The 25,498-nt window shown below is 39.0% G+C and overlaps 2 protein-coding genes across 2 annotated transcripts; one reads left to right on the plus strand and one right to left on the minus strand.

Annotated features, from left to right (window-relative positions):
- Window positions 1-402: 402 nt before the first annotated feature.
- mycbpap (mycbp associated protein) lies at window positions 403-20,196 on the minus strand. Its single transcript, XM_079421948.1, has 19 exons — window positions 19,990-20,196; window positions 17,615-17,745; window positions 17,354-17,519; window positions 17,026-17,132; window positions 16,698-16,872; window positions 15,574-15,689; window positions 14,240-14,390; window positions 12,928-13,028; window positions 10,676-10,779; window positions 10,493-10,601; window positions 9,814-9,982; window positions 8,939-9,126; window positions 8,672-8,818; window positions 6,345-6,452; window positions 4,713-4,840; window positions 4,540-4,640; window positions 4,356-4,459; window positions 1,384-1,491; window positions 403-852 (listed from the first exon to the last, which is right to left on the minus strand). The coding sequence occupies exons 1-19, from the start codon at window positions 20,048-20,050 to the stop codon at window positions 769-771; spliced, it is 2,358 nt and encodes a 785-aa protein (XP_079278074.1). The 5' UTR covers window positions 20,051-20,196; the 3' UTR covers window positions 403-768.
- Window positions 20,197-22,804: 2,608 nt separating this feature from the next.
- Window positions 22,805-25,023, plus strand: LOC306872284 (dexamethasone-induced Ras-related protein 1-like; the record flags this gene model as incomplete). Its single annotated transcript, XM_079420789.1, has 2 exons — window positions 22,805-23,501; window positions 24,494-25,023. The coding sequence occupies 2 exons, from the start codon at window positions 22,805-22,807 to the stop codon at window positions 25,021-25,023; spliced, it is 1,227 nt and encodes a 408-aa protein (XP_079276915.1).
- Between the last annotated feature and the right edge of the window lie 475 nt (window positions 25,024-25,498).

A 25,498-nucleotide genomic window follows, 5' to 3' on the forward strand; every position in this document is an offset into this window, starting at 1 on the left:
AAACTGTATTGTCATTAAGTTTAAGTTTAAAAGTCTGGGTGTGCGACAAGGAGAAAACAGATCTGACGCTGTAGTGGAAACACACCGTTAAATACGTCTTTCAGATGTAATGCAGACATCAAATTTATGATGTACTGTGCCATCAGGGATTAAAAATAGATGTTTTCTGAGCTATTTAATTAGGTAATGATACTTAAAGGAAGAGTTATATAATCTCAAAGTGATATTTCAACTTGCCTTCAACTTTTTTTTTTTTAATCCAGTATAGTCAGAGGTCGTGGTTAAAAAAATTAAAAATGTATTATTTATAAACGTTTGGTCTGCTATGCTGTATTACAAATAAATACATAAATAAATAAAATAAATGAATAAATAATATTTTTATTTTAATTATTTTATTTTCAACATATTGCTGCAGTTTTCTGAAATATTTGCAATTTAAATGTTCATTTTAACAGAAATATACAGATAATTTTGAATGGTCATTAATAAAGACGGTTAGATAGATACAATAGGTTACAACCTTCAGCCATTTGGACTTGAAACGCTTGATGGACAAGATCATAGATTATCTCATAAATCATGAACTGAATCATCTCTCAGTTAAATGTAACAATTTTAGTTGTTTTAGAAGGATTCACACTCAAACACATCCAGAAAAACATCAAAGGTTCTTATGGAGAGCAAAATTACATTTACTGACACTTTACATTAAGATCTGACACTTTAGACAGAATGTAACTAGAGAAATGAAGACAGATGGAAGTATTAATATGCTGTCTGAGGAGTGTGTTGAGTGTCATCGAGTAAATCACACAGAGAATCCATCATCCTCTCCATCAGCGCATACACCTGGAACACACACACACACACACACACATTATGACTAAACATGACAGTATGAATCACGACTGGATGTGTGAATGCGTGATCAAACATCTCGAAGGAGTGTGTGAGTGTTTGAACGGCTCTGTATCATAAGTGTGTCATGACAATAGCTGAGATGTCACAATCACCTGATATAGTCACACAACTATTTATCACTGTTATATTAATATTTCAAATAAATGCTATTCTTTTGAACTTTCTATTCATCAAAGAATTCTGAAAAATAAAATGTATCAGTTTCCCCAAAATATTGGGCAGCACAACCATTTTAAATATCGATAATAATCAGAAATGTTTCTTGAGCAGCAAAACAGTATATTAGAATGATTTCTGAAGGATCATGTGACACTGAAGACGGGAGTAATGATGCTGGAAATACAGATTTGATCACAGGAATAAATGATATTTTAACAGATATTCACATAGAAAGAGTTATTTTAAATTGAAGTAATTTTCACAGTTTTTATTGTATTTTTGACTATAATGCACATGTACCTGTGTGTGCAGCAGCGCTCTGTATGTGTCCTCTAGTGTGTGTGAGTGATCAGTAGTAAAGTCTGTCTTCCTCTCCTCTGGAACATGATTCCTCATGCTCCCACCTTCCTGCACACACAAACACACACAGACACAGGGTATTAAAAGCACATATTTGTGTTAGAGCGTAGAGAGTTTATACTGTTTATACTGCCGCTGTGTGTGTGTGTGTGTGAGAGAGACAGACAGATCAGAGAGAGAGCGAGAGAGAGACAGTTTCACACTGGTAGCGGGTGTGAAAGCGTGCAGCTGTCCTACACTGAGAGCGGTTAGCATGCCGCCCACACAGCGTGAGTCAGCGAGAGACACACACTAGTGAGTGAGCATCACAGGTGCTGTACAAACCACACGCTTCACTCTCTGAACAACACTGACAGCTCAAAGACTGATGCTTGATGGTTACTAGGGTCTTCTGGGTGGTTGATATGAAGCTTCAAGGGTGTTTGTTATGCGACTGATAGGGTTTTGCTTAAACATTCCTGGTTGCTACACTGAAAAAAAGATACTAAATTTTTTTAAGGTAAGTGGTTGCATTAAATTTATTTTGACTACATTTAAATAAACAAATTTTGTTGGAAGTTAGTCAACTAAATGTATTTAAATGTAGCTAAAATAAATTGATTGCAACCACTTACCTTACATTTTTTTTTTAGTAAATTTAATTAATTACTCAATTAATTTCACTTTTATTTTATCGGGTGGTTTGATTGGTTGCGAGGGTATTCTGTGCTTTTGCTACACAGTTGCTTGGGAGTTCTGGGTGGTTGCTAGGGTGTTCTGGGTGGTTTATGTTGTAACTAGGGTGTTCTGGGTGGTTCCTAAGATGTCCTTGATGGCTGCTAGTGTGTTTTGACTGGTGGCTTGGACATTGTGTGTTGTTATGCAGTAGCTAAGGACTTCTGAGTGGTTGCTAGGATGTTCTGGGTGGTGTGAGCATGTTCTGTTCTTAGTGACTGCTGTTCAGTTGCTAGGGTGTTCTTGATGGTTACTAGGGTCTTCTGGGTGGTTGCTATTAAGTTTCTAGGGTGTTTAAGTGTTTGTTATGCAATTGATAGGATCGTTTTGCTAAGATATTCTTGGTTGCTAGGGTGTTTTGATTGGTTGTGAGGGTATTCTGTGCTGTTGCTACAGAGTTGCTTGGAAGTTCTGATTGATCTGGTTGCTAAGATGTTCTGGCTAATTGCTAGGGTGTTCTTGGAGGCTGGTATGTTGTTGCTTGGTTGCTCTGAGTGATTACTATGTAGTTGCTAAGGTGCTCTGGGTGGTTGCTAGGATGTTCTGACTGGTTGTTATGCACTTTCTAGGGTGTTCCGGGAGGCTGCTATGCAGTTGCTAGGGAGTTCAGGCTTCTAGTTGCTAAGATCATACCTGCAAACTCATAAGAGGTAAAAAAGGGGACATAGTTAGTATTTTTGAACATAAGTTAAAAATGTTGGGAAAAATGCAATACTTTTAAATATTAAAAACCAAAGCACCAGTAGATGGAGGTAAATGACTGTTTTAATGAGCGAGTCATTAGTCATTCATTCAAACGGCTGATTCATTCAAAAACGAGGCAAGTGACTACTGTCTTTATGAATGGGTTACTGAATCATTGACCCACTTGATTTGTTCAAAAACGAGGATTCATTCAGTAACGAAACACTGCTATGTTGCTCAGAGACACAAAACAGTTCTGCTGTGGCTTTGATTGAAACTTTGTCTGCAAAATTGAGCAAAAACAGCCATATTGAGTAAATGACGTCATTTGGAGCCAGAGTCTGCGCAGTAGAGTCGTGAGGTGGAGCTGTGGAATCAAACTCCTGCCCAAACTCCCGCAGACCCAATCAACCATAATGACATGCCCCATTTTTATAGCATCAAATTACTAGATAAAATGAAACTTATCTAGTAATTTGCGCATTGCTGAGAAAGGGATTTAGTTCGAACACACTCCCATCTACGAGCTTGCAATTTCTCTCTCTCTTTCCACAGAACCCCCCCCCCCCCCCCCCCCCCCCAAAAAAAAATAATAAAAAATAAATAAAAAATAAAAATAAATAAATAAATAAAAATTCGGATCTAGATGACTCACATAAATGACATATTTTGATTCAAAACTGCGAATTTTTTAGTTTAGACTAAACTATTTTAGTTTAGACTAGTTTGTAGGCCTGTAAGATGTTCTTGATGGATGCTAGGGTGACCTGACTGGTTACTAGGGTGCTCTGAGTGGTTGCTATGCAGTGGCAAGGGTGATATGGGTGGTTTATGTTGTAACTAGGGTGTACTGAGTGGTTGCTGTGCAGTTGCTAGGTTGTTCTGGGAGTCTGCTATGCAGTTTCTAGGGAGTTATGTTTGCTAAGATGTTCTTGGTGGCTGCTAGGGTGACCTGACTGGTTACTCTGGTGTTCTGGTTGGTTGCTAGGAAGTTCTTGTGTTTGCTAGGGTGATATGAGTTGTTGCTATGCAGTTGCTAGGGTGGTTTATGTTGTACCTAGGGTATTTTGAGCGGTTGCTATGCCGTTGTTATGGTGTTGTGGATGGTTTATTTGGTAACTAGGGTTTTCTAAGTGGTTGCTATGCAGTTGCTAAGGTGCTCTGGGTTCTGGTTGCTAAGATGTTCTTGGTGATTGCTAAGGTAACCTGATAGGCTGCTAGGTTGTTCTGGATGGTTGCTAAGTTGTTCCTAATGGTTGCTAGGGTTCAGAGTGGTAGCTATGCAGTAAACTAGGGTGGTCTGAATGGTTGTAAAGATGTTATTGATGGTTGCTAGGGTGTTCAGAGTGGTTGCTATGCAGTAACTACGGAGTTCTAGCTGGTTGCTAGGTGTTTATCCCAGTCTATGTGATTGTGTCAGCTGTTTTCTGTTTTCTCCAGCAGGTGTTGTGAGGAAAGCGCTGTGTGTGTGTGTGAGATGAGGTTTGCTGTCCTCTGCTGGTGAGCAGCATCACCTTCACTGCTCTGGTCTCCTCCAGCTCTCTGACACTCGCGCGTCTCCTCTCGCCCTTCAGCGGCAGCAGCGCTCCTCCTCTCCGTTTCTCCTCCTCCTGCTCAGCTGCGGATCAGCGCGGTTAATGTCAGGCTTCTCTCTTTCATTACTGAGTGTGTGTGTGTGTGTGTGTGTTTTGTCCTCACAGGTGTCAGTCCATCTGTTATTCTCCTGAAGGCCCAGCGAGTGTCTCAGTCTCACAGACTCACACACCAAACCGTCCAGCAGCTCCCTCCATAACTGCACACTGCGCACACACACACACGTCATCATCATCATCATCTTCATCACGAGGTGTGTGTGTGTGTGTGTGTCTCACCTGATGTCCTGCACTGTCACAGGTGTGCTGTGTATCTGCGGCTGTTGCAGCTCCAGGATCAGAGAGTTAAATCGGCTCAGACTCATTTCTCTGCTTTCGCCGTCGCTCTCAGAAACGCACAACAGCGCCTAGTGGACAAAACACACACACCGAGCTCACTTAAACATCGTTTCTCTCCCTCAAGAGACTCCAAACCTGAGTGAGTGATTCTTTCTCCGGTGAGACGTTTAGCAGAATGTTCACACTGCTCTTTTCCATGCAGTGACAGTCAATGGAGATTTTTAATGAGTGTTACCACTGTAGGTGTCTGCTACTAAAAACATAGTGGATCGGGAGGCGCTGACTGGTGTGACTGAGTGGAGGCGGGCTAATTTGCATGTTCATAGATCCGCATACAAATGAGGACAAGGTGTAGAGTAATATTCAAGCTATATCAAGACATGAGGAAATTATTTTCACAAGAAAAAAAAAACATTTAAATATGTAAATTTTATGATTCGAAGAGGAGTTTTAAGGGACACAATTTTGGACTACAGCCATATGCACTACTGTTGTGCAGCTTTTTTGTCATTGTCGAGCTATCGAGGTCACTCTGAACTGTCAGTGTATTGAAAAGTGCTGCGTGAAGATTGTGTCCCACCGAAGAATGAAAATCATACGAGTTTAGAGAGACATGACAGTGAGGACACGATCACAGGAACTACACACTTTTTCTGGGTGTACAGAATGTTTGTTTCACTATACACTATGCTTTTTAATATATTTTTTTTATTATTACATTTATAATTTTTATGTATTTATTTATTTGCATTAAAGCAGGGGTTCTCAAACTGATGTTTCTGATCTGATGAAAAAGTAAATTATCATAAAACCATGATTAAATCATAAAAATGTGACATTAAAATAAATAATAAATTTCAGTAAGATCAACATAAAACTTACAGTTAAAAATGATCAAATATGTTATTAAATGTATTGTTAATAATTATTGAAATATTGTGTTGTTAAATTACTAAAATATTAATTCAAAACCTCAAGAAGACATTATTTTAGTGCTTTTGTTAATATTTAGATTTTATGTTTATATATATTTTTTCACTTTTAAAGTTTCAGTAATTTTGGTGTGCATTTTTGTTATTTTTAATCGTTTTTGTTTTCTTTCAAATATGTCTACATCGTTTTTATACATTTTTATTTATTATTTTGATATTATTTATTTTCCTTTTGTTTCAAGTATCTTTTCTCATGTTTTGTTTTTTTTGTAGTTAAATAGCCAATAATAATAATATGTCACTTTTTCACATTACAGCAATGAGAATATAATTTTTTGCATTAAAGTAATGAGAACTTTTAGGAAGATGTACGAAGGACAATGACATGAAAGCCATATTTTTGCGCAGATTTGACATTTTTAAGGCTATGATCTTAAACTTTCGATCAGCTGATGAACAGCCTGTTTGAGTTTAAGTGCAGTTTTCAATAAATTGCCTATTCTTGATTTTTTGTCTCTTGCTCCTGTTTCTTCTTTTGGCATTCTGAAGCAGTTCTTACAACCTGGTTACGATCCACCAGCGTGAAATGCGAATACTTGTAATGTTTCCCCCGGTCTTAAGATTTTGTTCAGGAGTGTACCTGTCTGAGTGTGTTCAGTGACAGATCCCACGGCGGAGCGTCTCCTGACCCATTGACCTGCTCCCATAAGCCCCGCAGCGCCTCCACAGGCTCACGCCGGTACTGCACCTGCCAAAAATACAGCAACACAACCAAAGCCAACTATAAACTCTCAGAACAACATGTTTCTGCCGCATTTATTTTGCGAGGATGGTCTGCCAGTTCCAGGTTCAATAAGGTTGTTCTCCGGCGGGAACACGAGGGACCGGCACATACTGAGCTGTACTCGGAGCCTCAATCATGTTCTGGCCTAAATTACACAACTCAAGCAATTATCCGCTTAATGGAGATGATTATTGCTGTTTGTGTGGACAAGAGCGCGTGTTTAACAAGATCAAACAACGAGCGAAAACTAGAGGAAAAGACCAAACATGAGGCTGAAGTTTGTGCAGAGGATGTGAGGATGATCTCGCCCTTCCTGCTTAGAAATGGAAAATAAAGACTTTCTAAAACACACACGACTGGCCAAATATAATACATGACTCTGTTACACAGAAACCTGGCTGAATGACTTTGTTATTAAATCCTTTCATATTAAAGATGATTGTTATTGTAACTGTGATGTAAGGCTTTACGATGATGCAAATATTACTTAATGAACGGCAGGAAATATGGCTAAATCACACAGCATTATGTTTATTATGTTGATTCAATGTAATCATCTTTTGAATGAAATGCATGACAGCGTTGTTCTTCTGCTTATAATGATGAGGAGAATCTTTTCATCGAGCTGAGGAGGATCTAAAGGTGTTCTGGGGAAATCGATGTTGAGTCTGACTCACAGTACAGCACCGGATGATTTAATGAGACATTATGTTTGATGTCTTATGAAAACACTGATTCATTTCTTTTATAAGCTTGTATTTTCCATCATTAGTGTAATGCATTAAAAGGGACCACAAGCCATGAAGCCATGAAGTTGTAATCATGTAAACATTAAATTGTTTTTTAAAATGTTTTAAATATGTTTTTTGTATTTTTTGGAGGGTTTCAACAATTTATTAACCCCTGATTTTATCTTGTGGCTTTTCTTATCACTTTTATAGAATGACAGAAACAGCAAAATGATCAAAGCAATGTTCAGCAAATATGAGACATAAGTATCTACATATTATAGATTTTAAAATGTATACAATATTATATTATTAATTTACATTGTGTGTATATAAACATTTACATGTTATAAAATATAAAAAATGTTTTATGATACATAAACATGCATACATATATACAGAAATTGTCATATTGTAATATTCATAAAGAATTGTATTATTTAAATAGTAGTTGTTATATATAAATACGTATGCTTCATATATAACAAATACATTAAAAGAAATTACAGTTACAAAATATTACATTATTTTATTATTTATATATAACAAATACATACAAATAAATTACAGTTATAAAATATTAAATTATTTGATTATTTTTATATAACAAATACATAAAAATAAATGACAGTTAAGTATTACATTATTAATTATGAAAGCATATATATGTCTATTTGTGTAAGTTTTATATAATACATGAACAAATACATACTTATCAAAAATATTAAAATATCTGTGCTATTTACGTTATATAAAATAATATATATTTAAATATTATATCTATCTATCTATCTATCTATCTATCTATCTATCTATCTATCTATCTATCTATCTATCTATCTATATATATATACTGCTCTCCAAAAGTTTGGAAATACCTTAGAAAAGTGGGACAATATTGGCATGAATCCTTTTTAATTTGTGATAATTTTGCACTGATAAGGGACAACACAAACTATGAAAACATATTTTATTACATAAACAATTTATACATAGAAAAAAACTTACATTTTTACAATCTTTTAAAAACCTGGGCCAAGTTTAAACCAGTAACCAGGCATCACAGCTGGCAAAGGGGCATGTCTGATTTTGACATGTATATATTGCCATTATTATGTTTTAGTGCTGGTCTTCAATGATAATATCAAGTTACTTTAATGTATTAGCACCAAAAAATGATAAGGATTTATGCTGATATCGTCCAAAACCACATTTTGCCAGGGGTGTTTCCAAACTTTTGGAGGGCAGTGTATATATATATATATTTATTTTTTTATATATATATATTTTATAACTCAACAGCTTTGAATACAGCTCATCCAATCAGATTTCAGAGCCATAAATATCAGTTTCATAATGTGGTTTCGCCATGTAGTGACAGTAGGTTATGAGTGGCGTCCTGCGCTGAGATCGGTGTGTGTATATAATGCTGTGTATGTTGCTGTGATCACGTACATGAGGATTGAGTGTGTTGAACAGCTCCTCGTCTGTGATGTAGAGATCAGCAGGAGAACTGGGCCGTTCTGGAGTGTGAACTCCTCTCAGCAGATCCCTGACGATCCGTCCACACAGCGACACGGACACTTTCTGCTCCAGCTCCTTCTGCACACACACACACACACACACACACACACACACACACACACACACACACACAGCATCATTTTAACTGAATCAATGTTGTCATTGTTTTAAATGACACACACACACACACACACACACCTCCAGTGCGGCTCTCTGCTGGGCGCTGTTGTCCTGCTCTAAAGCCACGCCCCTCAGAGTGACCCGCAGTGAAGCTCCGCCCATCAGCACCGGGTGTGTGTGAAGACGCCAGGCCTCAGTCATGATGCCCGCAGACGCGCTCTTGAAGACGAAGCTGATGTGTTTAGTGCTGCCGGGCAGAATTGCCGCTGACAGAGAGCATCAGATGTGTGTTTTCAAAAGATTAGAAGTGTGTTCAGAGACAGTACTGAGGATCATGGAATCACATTTCTGGTTGAGAATTTACATGTAAATAGTTTGTATATGTATACTAATGTTCAAAAGTTGTTGTTTTTTGTTTTTTATAAATGAATACTAACTTCAAATACATCAAGGATGCATTAAATTGATCAAAAGTGACGGTGAAGACATTTATAATTTTACAAAAGATTTCAATTTCAAATAAATAGAAAGTTCTTCTGAACTTTCTATTCATCAAAGAATCCTGCAAAATAAAATGTGTCACAGTTTCCAGAAAAATATTAAGCAGCACAACTGGTTTCAACACGGATAATAATCAGAAATGTTTCTTGAGCAGCAAATCAGCATATTAGACTGATTTCTGAAGATCATGTGACACTGAAGACTGGAGTAATGATGCTGAAAATACAGCGCTGCATCACAGAAATAAATTACAGTTTAACAGATATTCACATAGAAAACAGTTATTTTAAATTGTAATAATATTTCACAATTTTACTGTTTTTACTGTATTGCTCCTCAAATAGATGCAGCCTTGGTTAACAGAAGAGACTCATTTAAAAAACATTTAACAATCATAATGATTCCAGTGAGGTTTCTGCTGTCAGTGTGTGTGTGTGTGTGTGTGTGTGTACCTGTAGTGTTGTTGAAGTAGAAGTGTTGAGTGAGTGTGTGTGTTTGTGTCAGTCTCTCCCAGCTGTAGTAAATCGTGGTACTTCCTTCATTCTTTAACTCCAGATCAGCGCTCACACTCTGTCCTGTGACCGTCTCAAACATCAGCCTGACAGAGACGCCCTCCTGCCCCTGACACACACACACACACATATTACTGGAAGAGTGGTAATCTTGTATGTTTATACTACAGCAATGAACCACTTGAGACTGCAGTGTTTTACCATGGTTAGGGAGTGTTTTACACTGTTTTACACTGTGCGTTACTCCACCAACTAGAAGTTTGAGAGACATAATGTTTTTTAAAAATGTCAGCATGATAAAATTTTTTTAAACAATTCAAAAGTTTGAATCGTTCAGTTCAAGGCTTAGTTACATTATTTACAGTTGCCAGGCCACATTTTAAATCCATTAAAAGATAGTTTGTTCAGAATTTTTAAAAAATTTAAAAAGTTCTGAAGGTTTGATTACTTTCTCAACATGGCAACATTATGATTCACTGAACGTTCAGAGGGAGTGTCTTTGACTGGTTCCTCTCTCTGAACTGGACATATAGAGTGGTGCTGAGTGACTCATGTGGTGATATAAGATCTCCCTCCTGCCTCCCACCTCAGACCTGCAGAGCTTTTCCTCTCCTCATACCTGGTGGGAGGAAGTGCTGCCGGTCCAGAGCGCCAGATCTCCACAAACCCTGAGAGCGGGACGCAGCTCCACATCCGTCAGCACGTCCTCATACAGCGCTAGAGGAGCTCTGCAGGAGAACACAGACAGGTCAGACACAGAGCATTCACATCAGGACGAGAGTCACGGAAGACAGAGTCGTACTGGTTCTCCTTCTGCTCTTTATCATCGTCTTCTCTCTCATCTGGCAGAGGAGAACGTGAAGAGACGGGAAGACCAGACCCGACCACCTCCAGACCATCAGCCTCCTGAAACAGCACAGATCAAATCTCTGAAACATCTCAACTATTTTTTATAAACAACACTTCAGACTCCAGCGGAGATGTTTCTCCACAGAACAACACCATTTCATGCATTTCTAAGCGACTCCACACTGTCTTACTGTATGACAGCTAGAGACTCCTTTGTGTCTGCTTTAATTTCTCCCAGGAGAAATATCTGAGACAGACTACATTAGAGATGTGAGATCAGAGTCTCAGTAAATCCACAGAGTAATAAATGCTCGAGCTGAACGTGAGTGTTTGTGATGATCAGCTGAGAGGTTTTATTTTAGAAAGCCCAGATGTTTAGAAACAAGATCTGCAGATAAGCTGTGGAAAAGTACAGCGAGTCAGATGAGAACAAACAGAGTGAACCACACACACACACACACACACACACACACACACACACAGACAGAGCTCGCCTTCTCACAGACTCAACTAATGCAGCTCAAGAAAGCAGAAAATTGTATGCATGTTTATTTTATTAGGATAATTGCATATATAGAAAGAAAGAAAGCAAGAAAGATAGATGGACGGACGGACAGATGGACAGACAGACAGATAGATAGATAGATAGATAGATAGATGTTTTTTATCTCAATATGAGGCAGCTGTGCTTTACAGCATCAATGTTTGGATAGACTGATCATCACTGTCCGTCCCTGTCCTTTCTATGACAGTCTGTGCACCAAACACCATCCTAAATCTCATCTGACATGATCTCTGATGACAAGCTAGTGAGCTTCCTCACCGTCTACACAGTCAGCTGCCTTCTAAGGGCACGTCTCACTGAAAAGCGAATGCAGAGATTCTCTTCTCCAACACAACGTATCATAAAGAGAGGATGATTTATCTGTGTACCTATTGAAAAAGAGCATATGGAGTCTATAAGTGTAACAGAACACATCCGAACACAGCCGTCCCAGAGCTGGTGTTTCTGTGATAATGGCTAGTAATCACCACAGGAGATGTGTGGATCTGCTCTCCGGGGGCTAATGGGTACACGAGTGTGTCTGAATACTAATACAGATCACACAATAACAACAACAGCAGCATCCTCACACACGCACTCGGCCCGTCCAGATGAGTGATGAGCAGAGAACATCACATTATAACCTGGAGAGGAGACGCTCGTCCAGTATTTAGGTGAAATCACATGTGCGTGAATGTCGCATGCTGCTGAAGCTCGCGTGAGGTATGCTCACGTGCAGGTGTAGACTGGAAACTGACACATGTGAAGGAAACACTGCTAATGAACATCGTCAAACTGTCAATCACTCAGGATGTCTGCGCTGTGCTTGAAATGGCTTGAAATAACTCTTCTTCTTTCTCTTCTTCACAAAAGATCTGGGACTAGTTAGAAACCCTTAATGTACTGACGCCTTTAACACTTTGTTCTGAAGACACTTTCTGATTTCATCAGCTTTATATTACAAGAACATTTCAAATAAAGTGTGAACATCTTAAATCAACTTCTAGAATTGTTCAAAGGTTTAGAGTAGTGCTGTCAAGCGATTAATCGCATCCAAAATAAACGTTTTGGTTTATGTTTATGAATATCTGTTAAACTGTAATTTATTTCTGTGATCAAAGCTGAATTTTCAGCATCATTACTCCAGTCTTCAGTGTCACATGATCCTTCAGAAATCAGTCTAATATGCTGATTTGCTGCTCAAGAAACATTTCCAAATATTATCAATATTGAAAACAGTTGTACTGCCCAATTTGTTTCTGAAAACTGTGCTACATTTTATTTTTCAGGATTTTTTGATGAATAGAAAGTTCAAAAGAACAGGAATATAAATCTTTTAAATGTATTATTTAAAAAATATTACTGATGCAGTATTTTGTTAGAAATGTTTGCCATATAGAATCTATTTCTTATGTCTTACACTAATGCATTTGGCAAATGCTTCTATAGAAAATGACTTATTCAAGGTTACATTTTCATGCATTTCCTGGGAATCAAACCCATGATCTCTACTGTTTGAGTTACTGAATATGTCTAATGACAATTTCACACACACACACACACACACACACACACACACAAACAAAGTCTTAATGGATGTGCAGAAGTGCAGAAATGTTCAGAAAGCGACAGATCACAGAAGTCAAAGCCGAGTGTCTTACAGGACTGAAGTCTCTCAGCACGTCCTTGAGTTCATGAAGACGCTGCTGCAGGTACAAACTCTGATCCCAGCCGCCGCTCACCGCCTCCCATGCCACATTACCTACAAACACACACAAACATCACACCGCCGCTCCTCAGACATGCATGTGTTGTGTAGGTGAAGATTGTCTGGATTGGTGTTGATGAAAGCCTGATTTCCTGTCATTTGACTCAATCTATCTGCAAATTAGATTCTCGTCTATATAAAGATGCAAATAAACAACAATCTGACATAATTCAGTCTGTTTCTGATGACCTTGATAGGTTTTCATTTGTCATGATGAACAGATTCAAAATAAACGCCGCCATTAATTGGAGCGACTGTTGCTATAGAGACAGAACATGTGGATGGATTACAACATGCGCTGTTGTTTACAAAGAACAAATTCATCCATGAGAAACATTTACACATATGTTTGCAATCTGCTGTTTTTCTTGTGCTTATGTAAGGCCGGTGAGACCTTAGCGCGATTCAGTCACGTTGACAAGAGTCAGTTGAGTTTGTGCACTTGAAAGTAGTTCTAAAGATTATATATATATATTTAAAAAAAAAAAAAAACCTAAATTTTTAATTGCAATCAATTTTTGGAACAGTTTATTGAACCTTTAGACAAAATATGTTTAAAAAAGTTTGCATGTGTGTTTTTTGTTGAGCATCATATTTAATCCATCAGGTTTTTATGGCTCGTATAGTCTAATAAAGTGAGGATATGAAGGAAAAAACAGCAGGGTGTTATTCATAAACTAAGCAAAATAATACAATTTGGTCCAGATGCTCATATTTATATGATGAAATTCTGATATTTGTAAATCAATGAGATCTTTATAACAATACAGCAGATACTTACATAAAATTATCTAAATATCAGTGGTCACTCTATATCTCTAATAGTATGTTTTAGTAAAATGAGATAAAAATGATCAAAACATATAATCCAATGCAGTCCACTAATGGATTAAAGGAATGAAAAAATAAACGTTCCTCAAAAGGCTGATGATCAGATTTGAGACTCACTGGTTTTTCTAAAACATGATTGATGGAGAATCAAGTAAAGCCGAGCTGCTTCAATCCAGTAAGTGTTCGTCTGGAAATATGACTGCAGTTATTCAGACGTTTACTTGATAAAAATCAGTCAAGATTTGACAGCAAAAAGACACGTGAAGCCCGAGCAGAAGCTGGACGTTTGTACAATTACACTAAAAAACTCTAAGGCATGGAGTGTGTTGTGTGTGATAGGCTCGTGTTGATCATGTTAGCGTTCATGTGTGTACCTGATTCCAGGCGTGTGCTGAGCGGCTGAGCCACGCGTGTGACGGCGGGACGCTTTCCTCTCTCGGTTTGGGTGAGTGTGGCTGTGATCCCGCTCATCTCGTCCCCATAATGCTGAGGGACGCTCCAGAACTCGCTGCCCACACGATGACCCTGAAACACACGTGAGGAACAGTCAAACACAACACGAGATTCAGCACACGATGGACAGGACAGTTACTGAAGCCTCTTTCATTCAGTGTGAGATGGGACAAGCTGGGACTTACATTCACGTGCTTCTATGCAAACTGACTTAGAGCTCATTAAATCCACACCTTTGGTCATAAAAATGTTTGCTATGAATCAAACTCTTGACATTACAGCAGTACTAGTCAAGCTAACAATATTAGCCGTTATGTGTCGTTTATCATAGTTTTAGGAAGACTGTGTGAATTTAATTAGTTCATAAAAATAAAGCTCCAAAAGTTTGGGGTCAGGACTTTTTCTTCTTTTGTTCATCAAGGACACAAAAAAATGCTCAAAGGCAGCAGTGAAGACATTTACAAAGACATTTTTCTATTTCAAATAAATGCTGCTCTTTTGAGCTATTCACCAGTGAATCCTGAAAAGTAAAATGCATCACAGTTTTCACAAAAATATACGGTTTTCAACATTAATAATAATCAGAAATGTTTTTTTGTGCAGCAAATCATCATTAGAATGATTTCTGAAGGATCATGTGACACTGAAGACTGGAGTAATGATGCTGAAAATACAGCTTTGATCACAGAAATCAATTACACTTTATCAGATATTCACATAGAAACATTTGAATGCAGCCTTGGTGAGCAAATGAGACTTCAAAAACACTACAAAATATTCCTGACCTCAAACTTTTGAACATTAATAACCAGGCCTATAGAATAAAATGTTGGGAAATACATCACAGGAGCATTTTTTTTTCCCCCATGTAATTGAATTCTCTGTGCATTTGTGTCAGAGGCAAGTGTGCAAGTGAAATAAATACAGCCGAACGTAACTTTAGTATTAACAAAACTGGCTCTGATGAATGTGAACAAACTACTGCAGATCAACTTTCCACTATAAAAGCACTAAATAAGAAGTGACTCAAATAACTCCTTCCTGGAAACATTCCAGTTTTAGTCTGAACTTAAGTAGAGAAGATATATGCAGCTGAGTGAGAGGGAGGAGAAGGAGTCACAGGATCGATCTCATCCCACATGCTGTGATATAACACTGATGCATGATGCATGGAAACCGTATTGTGACCTCCAGTGCCTGTGAAGGTCTTGTCGTTGCTCGAGATGGACACAGTGTAAAGGGGACGGAGCCTCACATGTCCTGCGCTGAGAGCGGGCAGCGCTGTGCTGATCAGATCCCTCTGCTCCTGAACCCATCTGAAAGTGCTGGAGCGGTTCATCAGTAAAGACCCCGCCGGCTTCTGCAGGAACCCTGCGAAACACACAGCATGAGATCCACGTGTGACGCCAGGAGCAGCAGCCGCCGCAGAGACCCTTTGTGCTGATGCTTTAGATCAGACAGACATCATAATAACGCACTATTACTGCAAATAATCCTGTTACAAATCACCCCGTCTGATAGCGTGTTTCATGTAATGACACACACACATTAAGGTTGGCTATAGGAAACAGCCTTTGATTCGGACTGGAGTGGCTGCAGTCTTTACTGACTCATCACTTCAGCAAAGCTTCACCTTATATGGAGACCACAGGAGACCCGACTAGTTATATAAACATACAGCGGCCCATCAGACACACTTATTTTGGGAATTAGAAACTCAAAACACATCATTTCAGTGGTCTCACAACAGTTTTCCTACATTTAACAAATATATAATATATACTCTCTCTCTCTCTCTCTCTATATATATATATTGGGGAGAAGTCTCTTCTGCTCAGCAAAGCTTCATTTATTTGATCAAATCATACTGTAAACACAGTAATATTGTGAAATATTGTTGCAATTTAAAATATAACAGTGAATATACTGTAAAATGTAATTTATTCCTGTGATCAAAGCTGAATTTTCAGAATCATTACTCCCGTCTCCAGAAACATTTCTGATTGTTATCAATGTTGGAAACAGTTGTGCTGCTAAATATTTTTGTGGAAACTGTGATACACTTTATTTTTCAGGATTCTTTGATAGAAAGAATGGTATTAAATCTTTTGTAACAATTTATCTTATTATAATCTGTCAATTTTGATCATTTTAATGCATCCTTGATAAATAAAAGCATTAATTTATTTTTAAAAAATAGCACTTTTACTTTTAAATAAAATAATCACTAGAGTCATATTTCATGAGAAGCATAAAAAAATGTAATGTGATACTATGAAATTTGGTGAATTCTAAAAGTATTTAATTAAAATCTTAAGCACACACATTAATTTTGACAGCCTGAAATCACATTCTCCACCCTACGACAGACAGACTCACGTGAGATGAAGTCCTGCTGTCTGCGTCTCTCTGTCATGTGGCGGCCCCAGTGCTGGAGGGCGTGGCTCTGATGGCCCCACCCCGTTTCTGAATGAACTTCGGCCTTATTGTCCTCATTCTCATCCTCCACCCACAGAGGGGTCCGTTCCTGTCGGTCTGGAATCAGCTGCACCAGCTGAGAATGAGCGTGACAAAAGATTAACAGTAAAATATCTAAAACTTTTAGAACAAGTATAATGATTACGACTCTATAATTATTTGCGTTCCCAAAAAATATAATTGGCTTTTTTCGAAATGATATGCCATTTCAGCTGTCTGTGACCCTCACCTCTGTCTCTCCTCGCATCTGCATCTCTGTCCTGAAATCCTCCAGGCTTCCCAGAATGCTGTGCGGCAGCACCATCCCCTGCGCGTCAAACCGCGGCCCACCGGGACCTTTGACACATAGAGAGAATCTAAAACATCAATCACACTGAACTTAAAGGGTTACTCCACCCCAAAATTAAAATTTTGTTATTTTGTTACAGTTTAAGATATTTTTGATTAAATCTGAGAGCTCTCTGACCCTCCCATAGACAGCGATGTCATTAACACGAATTTTCATTTTGGGGTGGAGTAACCCTTTAATGTTCTGACATGAAGCCACACCCACCTACCTGCATATTCAAATTGATGAGGCGGAGCAACATCCAGTGGGAGGGGCCTTGCTACAGTAACTCTAACTGACCTGCTGACCTCGTCTGGGGGGCGTGTCTTACGAACATACACACGGGTCATCGATTTGGGCTTCTGAGAATCGGAAGGAGGTTTAGGGACTCGCAGCTGTGAAGAAAGAAGCAACAAGACATGATATACATGTAAACACCTCCAGCTGTAACATCAGTGTGAATGAGGCGTAAACACACACACACTCTCACCCTCTCCAGGTCCTGAGCTGTGATGGCCAGACTCTGGATGTCGTGTCCGTTCAGAGCAGAACTGTGATCTTCCTCACCCACACATGAGGATGATGATGAGATCTCCTCACAGCTTCTCAACAGCTTCTTATCTGACACACCAGAGGAGAGGAGGACGAGACAAACCACAAACCCACACACCTGTGAAAATGTGACTACTCAAACCAGGGCTGTCAAAAGATTACAATTATAAATTGTGATTAATATCAAGATATTGGGACATTTAATGTTATTCATTGAAGATTTTAAATTGCTTTTAAAAAAAAGCTATTTAATGAAAAAATCATTCTAATGATGATTTGCTGCACACACACAAAAAAAACATTTCTGATTATTATTAATGTTGAAAACCATTGTGCTGCCCAATATTTGTGGAAATTGTCAAATATATTATGATTCAGTTTTCTTTAATGAATAGAAAGTAAAAACAAAACAAAAAAAACAACAGCATTCTTTTGGAAAATCTTTTGTAACATTATACATGTATTTTCTGGTTTCAATTGAATGCCTCCTTGCTGATAAAAAAAAAAAAAAAAATGTTACCCCAAACTTTTGAAAATAGAGTAAATGGTGGGAATTACTTTCTTCATCAAACAGAGTTCTTAACCTCATTAGACACATATATAAGATCATTGCATGTAATTTCTATAAACAATGTCTCTTACGATCAGGAGAGAACAAAACATGTCTCAACAAAAGAAGAAAAACACAAGCACTGCTAGTGTAAATGTCAGTAAGTGACTATCAAAGCAACGAGACAAAAACACTGACGTAAAGTGATCAGGGCAAAGAATGGTACCTGATATATGATCAAATATGACAGCGGCTTTTAGCTATGGAAACACCTGAAGGCGCATGGAAACAGGTAACGGCCATCAATGAGCCTTTCATATGTGCATTTTATACTTAGCTCTAGTTTTGGGAAAAATATTCCCCTAAAGTGGCAGAAAACCAATTAAACAGTTATTTATGTATTTTCAATTCATTTTAAACATTCAAAAAACACTTTGCATTTACAAAAAAAATTAATAAATCCCTCCCCAAGATTAGCGCAATATTACAAGAAATTATTATATTATATTATAGCAAATTTTTGAAAAATATAATTTGCAATATAAACTAAAAATAAAGACAATGTTAATACATTTAAAATTAACATTAGCACAATATCCTAACAAATTATTACATTTTACTGTATTACATAGAAACATGGTAAAATATATTATTTAAAAAAAAAAAAACATTGGACAATATATGACATAAAATCAAAAATTCTAAACTTGCATTAGTGCAATATAACAACAAACCAGTATTGCAAATATAATATAATTAGAGGTGATTGAAAATTTAGCATTTTAAATTAAAATAAAATTAGAATGATCATGTTTATGAATTCAGCACACATTAAATTAATGCAATATAACAACAAATTATGATTAATATAATATAACATAACATAATATAACAGGCCTATTTGTGTGAGGGTTAGGTTTACGGGTAGGGCATGGAAAATAGTTCATTATAAAACAATAGAAGTCGATGGAAATTCCCACTATAGAACAAATGTGTTTAGACAGAGAGAGACAAGCAGCCCACACAGATGAGAGCGAACACTAATGAGTCACTATAAGCTCCACACTGACTCCAGCTGACCAAATGTAATCACACACACACACACACACACACACACACACACAGTCATTTAGAGTTGACAGGCTGTTATACAAGCCTGTGCATCCTCAGTGTTCTGGAGACGGATGAGTGTTGCCATGGTAAAACACAATAACTTTTTCCCCATCCACACACACACATCCCAATGTCCTCTGCTGCTGCCAGTCTTTCCCCTCCGAGGAGTCAGAACATCCTGTGTTGTTTCACAGGTGGAGTGGAGGAAAGAGGTGAGATTGATCTCAAAAATATTGACAAGAGGACAAAAAATGAGCAAAAGTCTTTTTCTGCTCCATCTCTCTCTGTCAGGAGCATCATGGACCGTTTGCGGGAAGAGAGAAAGTGAGGATGACCGGAGACCATGATGTGCTCATTTCATATCATATTCACACACACACACACACACACACACACACACACAATGGTGTCTCTGTCACAGCTTATAAATACACAGCGACTGCAAAAAAGTATTTGGACACTTCAGATCATTTCATTAGACAATAAACAGGTGTCATTTATTACAAATAAACAGCACAGCTTTGTTATTAATCTACATGTATATAAACCAAATTATAAACGGCTTGATCTGGTCTCGGTTTATTCATTGAGGCATATTCGAGAAGGACTAGGCTAAATATGTTCAGAAGTTGATATTAATGAGATAATACCTGATGGAGATCTCGTTTCTCGTTTGTTAATCCTGCTAGTTGATTTCCCGACACTCGCCATGAAGCCAGGCCTCAGTCAAACCCCAGCTATAAACAAGATAACACGCCAGACTGTGGTGAAACGCAGCAGGTGTGTGTTATTGCAGAAAGTTTACACGGATAGAGACCCGCTGCCGTCTCTGTTTACAGCGCGGTACTTCCGGGTACAGACGCGTTGCCGTAGCAACGGAGCCGTTAAAAACAAAGGGATGCGCGAGCAGTTCATTAACGCGAAACAAAAAGAGCAAGATGAGGTAAGTTTTAAAATCATATTTGTTGTAGATCGCAGAAAAATAAAAAGCATAAAACAACACTGAAAAACATTGTTAATTCCAACATTCATTTGCTTAACCTCTATGGTACAGAGTTGCCATATGGCAACATTATACTTATTCCCTTGTTGTTCTGAAAATAAATAAATAAAATACATTGCAATATGCCAGCCAAATGAGTCAAATGACATTTAATGTTCCTCCAAAACGCTTCTTCCCACTGCCACCCTCACATCCCACATAGCAACCATCATCTGGGCCAAACACAGTTACCCTCGGCCCGTGTGTGGCCCAGACCTGGAATACACACATGAGCCATAACTGGGACAAATCTCAGCCAAACAGTAGCTTATAACCAGCCCTGAACTGGGCCAGGGCCCGTTTTAATAGTGCTACCTAATCTCAGCCTTCAGTAAACCACATAGAGACCATCTTTAACCAGAAACCCCAAAACTGAGCCATTAAAAGCCAAAAACATCCCACGGATCCATCCGTATTCCAGCCAAATTACATTTAATGTTCCTCCAAAACACTTTTCCCATTGTCTCCCTCACATGGAGGGCACCTGTTAAAATGCTCCAGAAATTGCGCTGTTAACCTCATTTCAGAACATCTCTTCTTAACAGGGATTTTTTTATAGATTAGATAATTTTTTGCATCATCTTTGTTTAGTAAATTACATATTTTTATTCACAGATCAACATTGTCTAACATAGTTTTACTGAGGAAATATCAATGTATGGCAACGCTGTACCACACTGAAGTAATGTATTTCCCCGTTGGGATTTTTTATAGATAGTAAGCAATAATATGATCGCAGTTATTTATTTGAAGTGTTTATTGTAGTATAGTTGAATTTAAGTGAAAAAGTGAAAGTGACGTGACATGAGGCCAAGTATGGTTACCCATACTCTGAATTAGTGCTCTGTATTTATCCCATCCAAAGTGCACACACACAGCAGTGAACACACACACAGCAGTGAACACACACACAGCAGTGAACACACACACAGCAGTGAACACACACACAGCAGTGAACACACACACAGCAGTGAGCACACACACACCGTGAACACACACACACACACACACACACCGTGAACACACACACAGCAGTGAGCACACACACACCGTGAACACACACACACAGCAGTGAACACACAAACACACACACACACACCGTGAACACACACACAGCAGTGAACACACACACACCGTGAACACACACACACAGCAGTGAACACACACACACACACACACACACCGTGAGCACACACACAGCAGTGAACACACACACACACACACCGTGAACACACACACACACCGTGAACACACACACAGCAGTGAACACACACACACCGTGAACACACACACAGCAGTGAACACACACCGTGAACACACACACAGCAGTGAACACACACACACACCGTGAACACACACACACAGCAGTGAACACACACACACACCGTGAACACACACACAGCAGTGAACACACGCCGTGAACACACACCCAGAGCAGTGGGCAGCTATTTAAGCAGCTGGGGGTTCAAGGGCACTTCACTCGTGGTATTGAAGGTGGAAGAGAGCGCTGTACAATTCTGCCCCAATAAGTAGCCTATGAATAATATAATTACTTTTTTTCAGAAAATTAATACAGCAATATTTCACGGAAAGGGCATTAGGAAGAGTGCAGAGTTGGCTCTTCCATGTGGTGTGTGTGTGTGTGTGTGTGTGTGTGTGTGTGTGTGTGTGTGTGATTGTGTGTGCATGTTTATGTGGTTTATGAGGACACAAATTTGTATAATGACATGGGTATGACAGAGGTATTACAATATGAAGGTGGTTTATGAGGACACTGCCTATGTCCCCGTAATTCAAAAGGCTTTAAAAACATACTAAATGGTGTTTTTTTGAAAATCTAAAAATGCACATAGTCTCCTGTGAGGGCTAAGTTTAGGTGTAGGGTTGGTGTAGGGCAATAGCACACACAGTTTGTTCAGTATAAAAACCATTACGCCTATGGAGAGTCCCCATAAACCACAAAACCAACGTGAGTGTGTGTGTGTCTGTATATTTATGGCATGTATGGAATCTCTCTCTCTCTCTCTCTCTCTCTGAAAAAATATGTTTTGATTTGTACAATTGAAGCTATTTCATGTAACAAAAGCTTATTTGAAAAAAATTTTTACTTTTAAAAATTCGTAATAGGCTATTTGTAAACAATATTTTCTATTATGTATGAAAGCAGATTTCTCTTTTTTTACACTCTAGGAATCCTTCAATACAAATTTTGAATGCTTTAATAATAAATTATTTTATTGTCTTTTGTTCCATAAAGCTTTCCATTGAAATGTGTTTTCAATTCACTTATTTATTTTGACCAAATTAGAGTTTTCAGCTGTAGGCTGTGCTCATTATGAGAGCTGGCCTATATCACCGTGTACTGCTCCGGGAGACGATCTGTTCCTCGCGGTACACGCGCGGCGCACCTGTCAATCACACCGATGACGCGCGCGCGGGTATATATATATAAGCAGCGCTCTGCGAGCGCACCGAAGTACTTCTCCAGAGCGCACAAGCAGAGGTGGATGCATCCGATCAATATCAAACAGATCTGGCTGTCTTCTTCAATGTGTCCCGTCATGGAGCAGAGCGTCAAAGCGGCCGCAGCCCTGCAGGTGATCCAGACGCGCAGCTCGCCTAGCGTCCTGCTCGCGTACAAAAGCGCGACGCAAAGACTCGGCGCGACTGGGATCAGCGTCAGCACGCTCTCCAAAGCAGGACTGGGAATCCTCAAACTGGCCACGACTCAGCTGAAGCAGGAACAGAAGGCGCGAGTGGTGCGTGCGTCCAGTCTGGGTAAAGCGCACCCCGCGCCCTTCGATAAAAAGTCTCCTCTGGACCAACTCACCGCGCTTGTCCTGCACGGTAGCGCACGCCTCCAGCCGCTGGCGAACGAGTTGCATGTCCCCAAGCCGCAGAACTGCAGGCGCATTGTGGTGCTCGGCGCACCGCGCGTCGGCAAGACCTCCATCCTGCGCCGCTTCCTGCGCGACGGCTTCGAGGAGCGATACGAGCCCACGAGTGAGGATTTCCACCGGAAACTCTACCAAATCCGCGGAGAGACTTACCAGATAGACATACTGGACGCGTCCGGAGAGAGGAGCTTCCCCGCCAAGAGGAGACTGTCCATCCTGACCGGTGCGTAAAAGCTTCTAATATGCTTTTATTAGGAACAGTTTAAGCTGATGAACCTTATGGATGTTTTGAAAAACTTGGTGTTCTTCACTTTGGTGCTTGAGATCTTTTCCCAAGCACCATTGCAGATGAAGAGCTAGACGGTGAAAAGTTATTTGTGAAACCAAAAAGTGTTCTGCTTTCTTGGAATCTTGTTTCTGGAAATATTTTATGCCATATTTATTTGTGTATTTACTCTTAAAAGTTTCAAAAAACGTTCTAATGAACAGTTTATGCATAGCGTTCCTGAATCTGCTGAAGCTGGTGGCCTTAATTTTATGTTGGCTCAACTTTTTTTTTTTACAGTGTTGGGTTTCTAAAGTAGGCCTACCGTACAGATGGAGAGCTAGATAATAAAAAGTTATTTGTAGGGAGGAAAAAGTTAAAACTGAATGAATGCACTTATTTTAATATCATCATACATTCAGTCTCAGATTTTATACATCAACCTTCTGATATAGAATAACGATAGAATGCAGTTTTTTTTCAATCAATCAATCAATCAATCAACCAATCAATCAATCAATCAATCAATCAATCAATAAAGGCACCAAGAATCAAAAAGTTACATATTACTATTTTAAATTCAGTTAAAGGAAATTCTTAAACTGATGTTTTTCTCCAATTAATGTAAATTGAGCGAATCAGCATCATCCATAATCAGTATTAGCATAATTTAAAGCCAACGCGTGTTTTTATTAATTTAGAACACGGACCATAAATCATAATTATGTTACTTAGCATAAATAAATTTATATTATTGCAGGCTCTTTTAAATCATATAACTGATGCCAATACTTTAGTGCCAAACTTTGGTTCATACTTGAATTGAATCTAAAGTTTTTTTTTTTTTTTTTTTATTCCAACAGCGCTGCATTTTTTTTTCTTAATAGCCTAAAATGATATATTTCATATGTCAGATATTGACCCTCTGTGGTCTCTTCTGTGTTTTTTAGGTGATATATTCCTGCTTGTCTTCAGTCTCGACGACCGCGGCTCGTTCGAGGAAGTGCGCGCTCTGCACGCCGAGATCGTCGCGGCAAAAACGGCGCAGCACCGATCCAAGCAGAAGGTGTGCGTGCCGACGGTGGTCTGCGCGAACAAGGTGGACTTGCCCTTGGAGCAGCGCGCGGTGTCGCGGACCGAGGTGCTGCGTGCGCTCGGTAACAGCTGCGCTCTGTTCGAGACCTCCGCCAAAGACAGCGTCAATCTGGAGCAGGTGTTCGAGGCGCTGGCGCGGCGCGGCGGGCTCCCCCTCGAGACCGGACCCTCGCAGCACCGCAAAGTGTCCATCCGTTCGTACCAGGCGCTGCGGGCGGCGCGGCAGGCGGAGAGAGGAAGCAAAGCGGCAGCGTGCGACGCTCCGTGCGGGGCGCTCTTCCCGCTGGCCCGCAGACCGAGCTTCGGCACCGACCTGCGGCTGGTCCTCGGGCCCAAAGCCGGCAGAAAACAGAGCAAAGCGCTGGACAAGTGTCAGATTCAGTGAAACAACTCAGACTGAGAGAAAGAGAACCGCTTCAACAAAGAACACTAACGATATTGCAGACACTTTGATATGTGTTTACCAGAACACAACACATTTTATTCATCTTTTGGAGATGGATCAGAATCATTTTTATACATTATATGTGAACCTGGAGCACAAAACCTGTCTTAAGTCGCTGGGGTATATTTGTAGCAATACCCAAAAATACATTGTATGGGTCAAAATTAGCTATTCGTTTGTGCCAAAAATGATTGAGATATTAAGTAAAGATCATGTTCCATGAAGATATTTTGCAAATTTCCTGCTGTAAATATATCAACACATATTTTTTCATAAGTAATATGTATCCCTGGACAACTTTAAAGGTGATTTTCTAAAAAAAAAATTTTTTTGCACCCTCAGATTCCACTTATTCAAATAGTTGTATCTCAGCCAAATAGTGGCCTACCCATACATCAATGAAAAGCTTATTTAT

Source organism: Barbus barbus (genome assembly GCF_936440315.1).
Source record: "Barbus barbus genome assembly, chromosome: 7".
In the NCBI taxonomy this organism is placed as follows: domain Eukaryota; kingdom Metazoa; phylum Chordata; class Actinopteri; order Cypriniformes; family Cyprinidae; genus Barbus; species Barbus barbus.

What these genes read in the sequence shown, in the direction of transcription:
- mycbpap (XM_079421948.1), bottom strand. Translation starts at nt 20,050, where the DNA reads ATGGCGAGTGTCGGGAAATCAACTAGCAGGATTAACAAACGAGAAACG. An exon ending in TGCTGAGAGACTTCAGTCCT is followed by an intron (nt 10,780 to 12,927) that starts GTAAGACACTCG and finishes GTGCTGTTTCAG; the next exon opens with GAGGCTGATGGTCTGGAGGT. An exon ending in AGCAGAGAGCCGCACTGGAG is followed by an intron (nt 8,819 to 8,938) that starts GTGTGTGTGTGT and finishes GTGTGTGTGCAG; the next exon opens with AAGGAGCTGGAGCAGAAAGT.